This window comes from Phragmites australis, chromosome 6, assembly GCF_958298935.1.
Source record: "Phragmites australis chromosome 6, lpPhrAust1.1, whole genome shotgun sequence".
Lineage (NCBI taxonomy): Eukaryota > Viridiplantae > Streptophyta > Magnoliopsida > Poales > Poaceae > Phragmites > Phragmites australis.
Window position 1 is genome coordinate 2,402,954 of NC_084926.1, and position 12,137 is coordinate 2,415,090.

Genomic DNA, 12,137 nt, shown 5'->3' on the forward strand with positions numbered 1-12,137 from the left:
ATCATGGCATTCATACATTTTTTTATGATATTTGGATAATACAGAATTCTGGGAGTTGAATGCCATATTTTGTGGAAGACTGGGTTGAAGTTTGTCGTTATTTTCTCGACAAATATTTTGAAATGATGATCTCTTTAAAACCATGTGTTTTTCTTGTTGATGTGAGAAGAATGTTTATTTCCCAAATACTTTTGAACGAAGTGAGATATGTTTATATTCATAGCTGTTACTTGCTGAGCTCGTCTCACCCTCTGTTAAATCTTTACAGGTATGTTTAGATGCTGATATGCATTTTGGGGATGGATCTGGGTAGTTGCACACACTACCTCCTCACAATGTCGATAGCTCGCCCGGTGCTTAGAGATTGTGTGTCTGATGGTCTGTCGTTTGCTTGGTTTATGTCGTGGTACGACGCTGGTAGCGTCGTGAAAATTTCTATATATATGCTGGTTATATTATATACTGTCTGCATGTGATCTTTTTGGTCAGTTATACCGTCCTATAGAGGAAATGCTGCCAAAATTTCCAATTTTTAAATAATTAGGCATAGTTGTAAAGTAGGGTGTTACATTGCCGGTCGGCGGTGGCGGCTAGCGATGGAACCAAGCGGCTTCCGTCGTGGTCCCTTCATCCCTTTCCATCCCTCCATCTTTCTTCCCTTCGGTGGTTCCAGTGGCTAGCTCGCTGTTTGGGTGACTACAACCTTGCTACATCCTTGCACCTTTGGCGAGATCCATGTGTGGGCGTGCATTTTGTGGTCGGATCTACTTGCTTTAGCACCTACAGTCGAGTTCTATGGGTGGGTGGGATATGTGCTTTGCCATCCGGATTAGCGTGGCGGCGTGCGAAGTCCAACGGGCTGACGGCTTCATCAGTGTGGGGCTGTCGGGATCCGTGATTCGGTGTGGGTGGGTGGTCGGGTTCACGCCCAGCAGGTGGGTAGGCCACCCCCGGGAGCAGCGCGTGCTCCGTGAGGAGCTTCTTGTTGTAGATGGCATCGTTGAAGGCCACCATGAGGGCGTCGTCATGCGGGTCGGGCTGTGATGTGGTGGCATCCATTTTGGTCTACGTGCGGAGGTGCTACACAGACAGTGGCCTAGCGGGGTGGTGGCACTCGCTTTGGCGGTGCGCGTTGTATGTGGTCGCGCCTCGGCAACTGCCTGTGTACGGTGTCGATGCGCAAAGGCGGAGACACGCCACACAATAGCTTTAGCAACTCCACATAACTCTCCATGATGCTCCAGTCTATTAGGTCGCGTCGAAGCTCCGATTGGCGGTCTCCTTGTTGGTGTCGGTCGCCATGGGCTGGCTATGCCCAACATCCTCCACAGTGCCCGGTGCCGTTTCAGCCTATCTAGGTTGTTTGGCTCCTCCCCTTGCTAGATCGGTCTATTCCCTCTAATATGGCCCACGAGGAGCTTGCCGATCCGATGTTGGCTTCGTTGGCGGCACGTGTGCGAGATGTTGGTTCTCTTTGGGTTTGGCGCTCTGGTCCTGCTATACTCACCCTTGTCATAGCCTCGCCGGTGTCATGCATGCTCCTCTCCTTGTGAGATCTGCCCTCTTCCCTCAGATCTAGCCCACGGAGAGCTCTACAGCTTGGCAATAGCTTGTGGCTGCAGAGCCATCGACTACGTTGCTGGCGGTGTGATTCCAGGGGTTGCGATGTGCTGGTGGTTTGTTCGCGTCAGCGCTGGCCCCCTTCTACACGGTTGGGAGCAGGAACACCGAGCGAAAGCCCTATTTAGACATCCTGTCGATGCTAGTGCCGATGACACCCTTGGATGCCGTTTCCTCCTTGAAGGCGGTGTTGTGGTGTTTCCTGTCTCTCTATGAGGTTCTTTGGGTGAAAATCCAATTCCAGTTCTTTCGGATGGGCAACAGTGTCGTTGTATGGATGTTCTTTCCCCGTGTTTTCAAGTGGTGGTTGGTTTAGGTCCTACCTTTTGCTTGCTCTACAACAATGTTGATCATCATATGCCTAGTGTAGCTAGACAGAAGTGGATGCGGTGTTGTTGGTTTAATTTAGCTAGGTAGTTCACCGCATTGTTGTAGTTTTGAGTTGGGTTTTCCTTTAAAAAATAACCATCGTGTGGTTTGTTAGTCCATCAGACTCTTCTTCTTTTTAATATAATTGACAGCTCTTCTAACGGTTCATTTAAAAACACTCTAAATATTCCTCGCATCACTACTACATCAAATTAAAATAGGGATGTTTATTTTTCGTTCAGGTTTATTATTGTTGCCATGGTGTTGGTTGGTTACCGTATGCGAAGAGATGGTCAGTTACAAACGTGTACAAATTGGAAAATAATGTCCAATGTGAGGATGAGTGCACGTGTCAGTGTCACGTAGATGTACACCGGGCAATATGCCACAAACGTTGCTGTGATCATGCAATTATCCTTGATCTAACTGAGCAGAAATTTGGTCGCTTTGTATTCTGACAGAAACATTCTCCTGATGAATGCAAGCAGGACAGATAATTGACCATATACAGGCATATTGGCCAACTCTAATAAAGCTTTTTCCGGTGCTACGATGTCCAAAAAACACTGTGCCGAGCTTGGATGATTGAGAGGCTGCAACAAGCACTCCAGCGGATGGAGAGGAGCGGCAGCAAATTTGTGGACAGAAAAAGCAGACCATATCATTATAATTAGGGATAATTGTGAGTCTGAGGAAAGATAAAAAATAATAAAAAGACATAACAAATATGATAGCTATTGAAGATGAAAAAAATAAAAATATTATAATAATATTATAAGATATTAGAATAGTATTATAGAGGACGGATTTTCAAAATATATAATGATTATGGAATTGCCCGAGCTTCCTAAACACGTGTCTGGAGCATTTGCCCTGTACCCAGAGGTTGGAATCTACAGTTACGAGGCCATCGAGCTTCGAATCTCCACAGAGGTTGCCGCCTCCTGCATCCTCTGCTCGAACGAGGTCCCGAGCTCTGACGCTGGCGACGAACCGGCGATCATCTCCGAGCCTGTGGAGATGCTGAACGGGCTCATGCCGATGGCTTCCTCCTCGCTCGCAGCCTGCACCGGGCCATTCGCGCCGCGGCCACCCCTTACGGTCTCATCGATCCACCTCGGCGTCTGGTTCCCGCTCCTGATGGACTCGTCGTTCCTTGTCTTGAAGGTGGGGGACCTCAAGTCCTTCTGATCGTAGTGCCGCAGCCACGCGCGCAGCAAAGCCAGCGACGAGCTCCCGGAGCCGGCCTCCTCCGCCGGCCGGAGCTCACCGCGCTCCCGGTAGACGAAAGTGGCGAGGTAGACGAGGAGCACGAGGACAGAGACCACGCCGGTGATGAGGAACAGCCCGCCGAAGCTCGAGAAGCTGAGGTTGGACGAGCCGACGGCGGCACTGCCACCCTGGCTCGGGCACACGCCGGGCTCGCCGAACCACTTCTTCTCTATCTGCGCCATCTCCTTCCCTTCCGCCAGTGCGAGGACCGCACGCGACACGTCCGGCGTCATCGGGCTGCCCCTCGGGAACACGAACCCAAATCCGTCTGTCTTGAAGACCGGGCCGACCATGGTGTAGCCGTCGCAGTACTGCGAGAGCAAGAGCTTCAGGTACGGGATCTCATCGAACACGGCGGCGACCCCGCCGTTCGCTGACCCTTTGGACAGCGCGTCGGCGTACTGCTCCGCCGTGCTGTAGCTCCGCATCTTGGCCTTGTCGAAGCCGACCTTTTGGAGCGAGTCCTCGGTGAAGGAGCCCTCCTGGTACCCGATGTAGTCGCCGCGCCGCTGGAGCTCTCGCACGTCTGTCACCGTCGGCTGGAGCTTCTGGACGGTCAGCATCGACGTCAGGCTCGCCGTGTAGCTCGACGTCAGGATCAGCACGAAGAACACCCATATGATCACCACGAACCTCGACAGGTTGCTCTCCAGCTTCTCCCCTGCAAATCACAAGTTCTTTAAGCCATCGTCTTACATGGCGCCAATTTGAAGACGTTTAAAAACTAGAAAATTAAGATGCGCGCATACTGTGCGAGAATACGAGCGTGGAGAAGGCGAAGTAGAAGATGAGGCCGAACTGCTGCCACGGCGTGCCGCGGAACTCGGGGTTGATCCGGTGCTCGATCACCCAGACGACGAAGCCGGTGAAGCAGAAGAAGGCGACGCTAGCGACCCAGAGGCTGGTGGTGAGCGGCTGCATGAAGATCCACATGCTCGTGCTCGTGTCCGTGCGCACCGCCACCACCATCGACCATCCCGACTCGGTGAACGGCATAGTGAAGTCCACCTCGTCCATCCTACTCGCCGTGATCGTCACGTCGCCGACGACGACGTCTGCTTTCTGCGACCATCAGCACAAGCTTCTCGATCAGCACACAGATCGTCTCAATAATTCTGAAACGTGCATGGCGTCATTGGCCGGTGTGTACTTACCTGTTCGGACACCTGTGACACGAGATTCTCGTAGGACTCCGAGCTGCCATCGTAAGGCACGTACTGGTAGGTCACCGGATATGGCATATTGCGCATGACCGCGTCGAACACCTCGATGCAGTAGCCTGTCACGTTTCGCCTTCCGGTTGTCGAATCCTTGGTGACGTCCACAAATTGTGTGAACCCTCTCTTTACCGGCACGGCGACGCGAAGCTGCTGCCCGTTCGGCGACATGACCCAGCCTTTGGGTGACAACGGTGAATCACCTGGCCAAAGAATTTGCTTCAGCCCTTTGGCGCCGTTGGCGTTGAGAGCTTGCGTCACTCCGGACTCCGGCGTCCAGAACCCCACTGTCCTCGCGCCTTTCCCGAAGATGTTGATGACCTCGTAGGCAGGCGGCTGTAGCTGCCCGTCGACGAGCGTGAAGTTACCGGCGAGGCCGTGGAAGGTCGTGCCGTGCACAGCATTGAGAAGTTTTGCTCCGGTGGCCAACACACCGAGCCGGTCCAGATCTGTCGGTGCCGTGCTCCGCTGCGGTGTCTGGAACGCTGGGCTGGAGACACTGACCGCCTCGGCCGCCGCCGCGATCGCCCATGCCGTGTCGTACGCCCAGAGCGTCACCACGTTCGGGTCATGGACGTAGTCGTCGGCACTTGGGTTCTCCCGCCGGAGCCTCGCCCTGAACCGCGCCGAGAAGTTCTTGACCTGGTCCGTCACCCGCGCGTACGGCCGGAGGCTGACAACCCCCTGCATCGCGTCGACGTCGTCAGGGCTTATCGCGTCCACAACGCTGCCGATTCCGTCCGTGGCGATCCAGACGTAGCCCACCGACATCATGCCGGCGTTCCTTGCCCGTCGGAAGAACCGCGCGGCAAGAAAGGGGTTCATGTGCACGACAAAGACGCGCGTCGGCATCGCCATGAAGCGGTAGAGCACCGCGTCGATGCGGTCGTCGGTCGCGTCGCTCGGAACGGCCGCGCGGTCCGTGATCTTGGCGCCGACGCCCTGGAGCGCGTCGGCGAGCGCCGGGAGGATGCCGGACCCGTAGGGCGTGTCCTCGTACACGACCACCGCCGCGTGCCACCTGAACGCGGCGAGGACCGCGGCGATGGGCGCGGCCTGTAAGGAGTCGTTGACCGCAGTGCGCACGAAGTAGGGCGTCTGCGACGGGGACAGCGCCGGGGAGGTGGCGGAGTAGGAGAGGACGGGGACGTGCGTGCGGTTGCCGAGGTAGGCTACGAACTCGGCCTCCACCGACGTCTCCGGCCCGATGATGGCCTGCACCTGCTCGTTCTTGATCAGGTCCACCGCTGCAACAAAGCCGAAGGCACTTCTCAGAAATGATGGAAGACAAGCCCGTAAACATCTCAGCCCACACGAGATTTTGGCCTTTGGGCCATACACGGCAATGCAAACAAAGGTTGACCTGAAAATAGTGACAGATTACACTTGAAAAAAAAAAATAGCGACAGATGTTGACACTCTGATTTGCCTAATCTACCAGGTTAGAACTCACTTTCAGATGTTATTAGTGCGAAATATTTTAATTTCACTTGCTAGAGTCATTTGATGTTTGCTTGTATGGCACAACAAAGAACAAACCGAGGTGATATCAGTTCCATACAGACACACAGCATCAAATTCTCAAGAAAAGATCATCTGGGTGGCTGAATCTCTTCCTGAGAGAACTCTAGAAAGCTGGATTCTTCTACTCCCATTTCATTGACCAGACCTCAAAATAAACTTCTCTGATCCTCTCACACCAATACACCATAGACTAGAGAGATGCTATAGCTTGGCTGCAAAGCAACATGGTTTCTCTGGTTGACTTGATTACTGGGGGCGTATTCCCTCTGTATTGAGATCAGAATTGACCGACGACTCCTCCGGATGGAGAACATCGACTGTAACAAATCGACAACTGATAACCGACAGTGACCTGCTAGTTCACCATTTTCAGAAGCAAGTTCCACGGTTGCAGACTTGCAGGTGACGAAAGTCTATGCACCAATGGTGTGCCCCCACACGCACCCGGAATTAATGCGCAGGCAGATGAGCTCCAAATCCGTCGCCTAGGTTTCCACGCGGAAGGAGCAAGAATTTCCCTACCGCGACGCAGTACTTCAATTCGCTTTCAGTTGTCGCCGATGGAAAACTTGGATCGCAACTGCTTGCGGCCATTCAGGTCAGGCTTAGGTGAGCAGCGAAAGAGAAGGGGGCGTGCCTGGGACATCGAGACCTCCACTTCACACGCACTGTATTATGTACCCGATGTAAGCCCCTGTTTATTTTAGATTCTAGATTATGCTTCACAATCGGATTATGTAAATAAATGGATGGATTCTGTAAACAGATTGCAGCAATCCAGATCTATATTATGGTATAATCTATAATTCACCTCAGAATAGCTTCTACACTTCACAATTCAGAATCCGAATTCTCACAGTCCACAGGGGAAACAAACAGACCCTAAAACTGTTTCTTACAAGAATTTAGTACCAACTAAGCAACCAACACTTTGTACTTTTTATAACTAAAAGATGAGAATGATCCTGTTGTAAAAAGGTGATTATTTCAACGCTAGTACTAGTAAAGAATTATGTTGAGCTGAATTTATTACTGACTACCCAACATTTGAAAATTCTATGACAAAAACTGGGCACGACGGATCCAAGATCGCGCGTATCTTGCTCAGCTACTTTCGTGCTTGGACTGAAGTCGTAGCCTGATTTGAAGTTTTCGACACCGTGAGCTGGAGCAACTCGTAGGCACGTGCCTCGGTGAAGGCGACATATCCCAAAATCTCTCATGTGTCTTTCATATCGTGTTGGACGGACGGACAACATGGTGTTTCTAAGTACGGGGCTGTTGAAAGTCTGAAACGAACCTGCATCAGCTTCAGTTGGGTCGGTACCGAGGATGGCAGACTCGACCCTTACGTTACTACAGGTGCATAAACTTGGAAGGAACTTCATGGACATGTTGAAAGCAGCAGACGAAACGATCAAAAGAGCCGCAGCGCAACGAGACAAAGGCAACCGTGAGATAGAGCAGGCACAGCCACAACAACTAGTGGCTCATGGCTCCATCGTATCACAGACGACGCGAACCAACGCCGCCACAAGGATGTGCAGCCTCTTAATTTTCTACGATCTTTGCACCATTTCAAAGCAAATCAACAATCGATTCCGTTAATTCTAGAGATTGGTCAATGGTGATTAAGCTAGTAATTGGACCACTCGATCAGGCAAAACTAGCTAGGCAACCGAAGAGATTGCACAAGTTATTACTTGCTATATCTACGAGCTTGAACATGCGTGCAACTGAATTCTGGAATGGAGAAGTGTGTTGCGAGCTTACCGGCGGAAGCGGCGCCAAGAACGTCCCCGCCCGAGTCCCGGAAGCGCAGCGAGACCCTGGCCGCGGAGCCGGGGCGCGCCGCGTAGTAGTCCTCCACCGCCATCTCAATGCCGACCCGCCGCCGCGGTCCGACCGGCGACGCCATCTTCAGGATGACGCCCACGCGCACCTGCGCAGGCGCCGGCGCATTCTGCTGCGCGGTGACCACCTGCAGGCTCGCCTGGCTCCAAACCAGCGCAACAGAGACGAGACCGGAGACGAACGAAGAGGAGGAAGAGTGCACCGGGCGCCTCCCCATCTTCTATCACTGCATCGATCACAAGCAGCAGGCGCTCTCTGGTACTGCCTCTCTCGCGCTTTCTTCCTTGTGAGCTTCTAGCGCCGCGACCGAACGCGCTTTATATCCGCGAGTCGCAAGAACAGACTGCGGAATATTGCGCCGAGGAGAGTCCATATGATTTGGTGTGTCGTATTGCGACTTCGCTCTTGGAAAATTATATTTTTCACTTTCTCTTGACTTGACTTCGCTGCGTGCATGAATTGACACCGAAAGAACCGGTCCAGGAGCGGTGGAGTCGCAGGATCAAACGGGGACGGCGAAAACTCGACGACCAAAGCCACGGTTACTTCGTATTCATCAGTTGGCTCTGCTTATGTACTGGTTCGCGAGAGGGGGTGAAGAAAAGTAATCAAGTTACTTACTGACACTGTAAGTGATGTACTAGTAAATTTGGCCTTACCAGACTTTTACAAAGACGAACTTATCTCAGCTTACCTGCTACTAGCTTAATAAATACTATTTTGTGTTTGAAAATCTGTATCCATAATGTTTTGAAAACGCCATGATCAGCTATTAAGTGTGCAGTATGCCAGTCTTTGACAAAGGCTTCTGATCTGTTGCCAATCAATCATCAACACCGGTAATTGCTTTTCGTAATTGCTCATGTCCCTGTTAGCAATCGGATTGGATAGAGAAGGAGGAGGATCGGAGGAGGAGCAGAATTGGGCAAGAACGGAGAAAGAATTGTATTTCGAGCGACAGAAAAAAGGTTCAAAGGACAGTTGTCTATCTGTTTATCTATGCCCCCTTCTTCAATACAACTTGACTACTTATATTAGCCTCTCTCTTGCACGGGCTAAGCCCACGGATACAACCGGCCTATACCCATTCTGGCCCAGCGATACAAGTATTGGGTCATCGTGTGCGCAAACTCTATCGTTCCTTCCCGCCAGCTTCAGCAGCGTTCGTCGTGGCAGCATCTGCTCCTGATGATGATAAAGTAATGCTAACAGCCCCCTTCCCTTGAGGACCTGCTTGTTCCTAAGCAGGAGCGAAGGGAAATCTCTGCTTGAGTGACTCTGTGTCTTCCCAGGTTGCGACTGTGTCGTCCAGCCCCGACCAACGAACCTTGACTTGGGGAGCAGATGCACACCGCAAATGATGAGCCGACGATGCAAAACCTGTAGAGGGATCTAGATAGTAGAATCGTCAGTTGGTAATGATGTGATTATCTGATGCTTGTACCCAACGACATGCTTCAACTGTGAAACGTGGAACATTGGATGGATGGAGCTAGAAGACGGTAGCGCCAAACGGTAAGTGAATGTTCGAGATATCACATAGAAAGGGGTGAATAAGTGTTCCTAAAAATTAAAAGTTTGCAGCAGATTAACCGAATCTGGAACTTTCAGGTACCGGAAGATCCGAGTTCAACCCGGACTTTCCGGATACAGATCATGAAATCGAAATACAAGTATGCCTAAGCAAATCTAGTAATTCTAAGTGTTACCACATGTTTCAAATGATATCTAGAGACCTTTTAACCGTTCACCTTCAACCACAAACTTACAATTACGTAGATCGAGGCAAATTGCCCAAAAGTCAACTAGAATAAGAATGAACACACATAAGCAAAGGAGACAAGTGATTTGTTTTCCGAAATTCGAATCCAAAGATCTTACGTCTCCGTTGAGGTGCTCGCAAAGAGCCGAGTCTCTTTCAACCCTTTTTCTCACCAAATGACCACAAAGATCGAGCTTGGACTTACTCAACGTCCTCTTTCCTTGAGAAGACGAGGATGAACCTTCACAGACGTTCTTGCATCACACCACAACCTTAGGTGCTCACAAGCGATGCCTAGCCGTCTAGGAACTCCGAGCTTCAAGAGTAACGAATGTGGAATCGATCGGCTTCACGACGAACTCAAGTGCTTAAAGATTAGAATGAAGCTCACTAGCACTCAATCTCAATCTCTCAACTCAACTCTCAAATCCTTGTGAGAGATGAAGCCAAAGGGAGTGGGGAGAGCTATTGAAAAGCTTTGAAAACTTTTATCTCATGGTACGTCAGCAACCCCAGAAGAAAGGAAGTATTTATACCTAACTCCCAAAAACTAGCCATTATACAACTTTCTGGCTTAACCTAGAACTTTCGGTTTGGCAAGAGACCAAGATAACCGAGGACTCCAACTCAAACTTCATCCATAAGGTCCGACTAATAGATCACATAATCTGAAAGTTCTGAACCCATCCAGAACTTCCGGGTTGAGGCTTCAACCCATAACTGAGCACCCCTGCCCGGACTCCCATCCGGAAGTTCTGTCTACCCAGAACTTTCGGGTCAGCCCGGAATATCTGGATACAAAAAACAACATGAAACTTCCCAGTGTTCGTAGGGTGTTTTATGTCTCTCATTTTTAGGTCAAATAAGTACTTTAAGCACTGAGACATCATCAAGACTATCTATACGCATCCTTCTTGATAGTACGGCATATTTATACTCAAATTCAAAAGTAAAGGAATTTAAATCCAAGGAGTAGCCACACATCGCTTCTCTTTTCCCCTTTTGAGGGTGCCTAGCGTTATAAAGTTCTCCATGGGACTAATACATGTTCATAAACTCATTAAACTTTATTAGTCCTTTAATCGCTTGTCATCAATTATCCAAAACTCACATAGGGGAGTTAGATGCACTTTCAGTAAGCCACTAAGCCAATACGAGCCAACACTCAAAAAAGCCAAAAAATACTTGAAAGACAACTTGTGGCTGGCACGAGTTGCAACTGACAATTGCACATACGGCTGAAGCTTCAAATAGACCCAATCATTCACGTAAAAAACGCGTTCAGAGTGTTTTTTGTCTGCTTGAAGCTCATCTGTTGTTAAGCTCTAAGGAGGTTCTGGTAGATTAGTTTGTTCATGAGTTCATGTTCCTTTAACCATGATTCTAGATCACTGGCAGTGCTGGAGAAAGAGGGAATAAGTCCGAGAACCTTGGGCCGGTGGTCGTAGAGAACTTTAAATAGGGAACGACCAAGTGCAGAATGGTCACTGGTGTTATACCAGAATTCCACATAAGACAACCAATGTTTCCATTGTTTAGGACAGACATGAATGAAACAACAAAGAAATGTCTCGAGACACTGGTTCACACATTTCGTTTGCCCGTTGGAATGCAGCTAGTAAAGATTTTGTCACGGTCGGATATAACAGACTGAGGCATATCGTGGAGACGGTAGATGTTGTCCAAGAATATCATAGCCACATGTGCTTCAGAAAATGGATGCCGCAATGGAAGGAAATGGGCATAACGACTAAATTTGTTGACGACAACCAATATGCAGTTATAAGATTCTGATGCAGGAAGTCCTTCCACAAAATCCAGAGAAACAATTTGCCAAGATTGTGTAGGAATTGGAAGGGGTTAGAGGAGACCTGGAGAAGCAACGTGGTCGGGCTTACCTTGCTGACAAATTGCACACTGTTGGACGTATTGTCGGACAAAGTTTTTCATCCCAGGACAACTGAATAATTTCTTCAATCGTCTGTAGATAACTGGAACACTAGAGTACCCACCCACTGCACTATTGTGCAAAGCTGCAATGACATGATGATGTAATTATGCATTAGAACCCAACCAGATTGTACCATTATATCAGAGCAAGCCATCCTTTAAGTTGAAATGTGGTAAGGAAGTTGGGGATATAGCCAGCTGGGCAATCATGGACAAAGCTTTTCTTTAGATTGGTAACTGAGGACAACATCTTCCAACCAGTTTGCTTTAGTTGATGAAAGAGCCACAGAATTAAGTTCCATGTGTATTCTCCAAGAAAGGGCATCACCAACGTGATTCTCAAAACCTTTTCCGTAGACAATGAGATATTGCAATCCAATCAACTTGGAGAAGACCTTCTGTTTCCAAGGAGTGTGAAGACGATGCTTGGTTAATTGGGACAAACCTATGGTCAGTAGAGATAATGAACTCTCCAAGTTTTATGGACAGAAACAAGTGCAGCTTGTAAAGTTTTAAAGGCATGATCACGATCAGAAGTCCAAACAAACAATCTATTATTGCGTAAAATG

At 49.5% G+C, this 12,137-nt stretch overlaps 1 protein-coding gene across 1 annotated transcript; it reads right to left on the minus strand.

Annotated features, from left to right (window-relative positions):
* Positions 1-2,733: 2,733 nt before the first annotated feature.
* LOC133921051 (glutamate receptor 2.9-like) lies at positions 2,734-8,174 on the minus strand. Its single transcript, XM_062365762.1, has 4 exons — positions 7,776-8,174; positions 4,416-5,725; positions 4,011-4,323; positions 2,734-3,922 (listed from the first exon to the last, which is right to left on the minus strand). Exons 1-4 carry the CDS (start codon positions 8,071-8,073, stop codon positions 2,889-2,891), a joined length of 2,955 nt encoding a protein of 984 aa, XP_062221746.1. The 5' UTR covers positions 8,074-8,174; the 3' UTR covers positions 2,734-2,888.
* Positions 8,175-12,137: the final 3,963 nt, after the last annotated feature.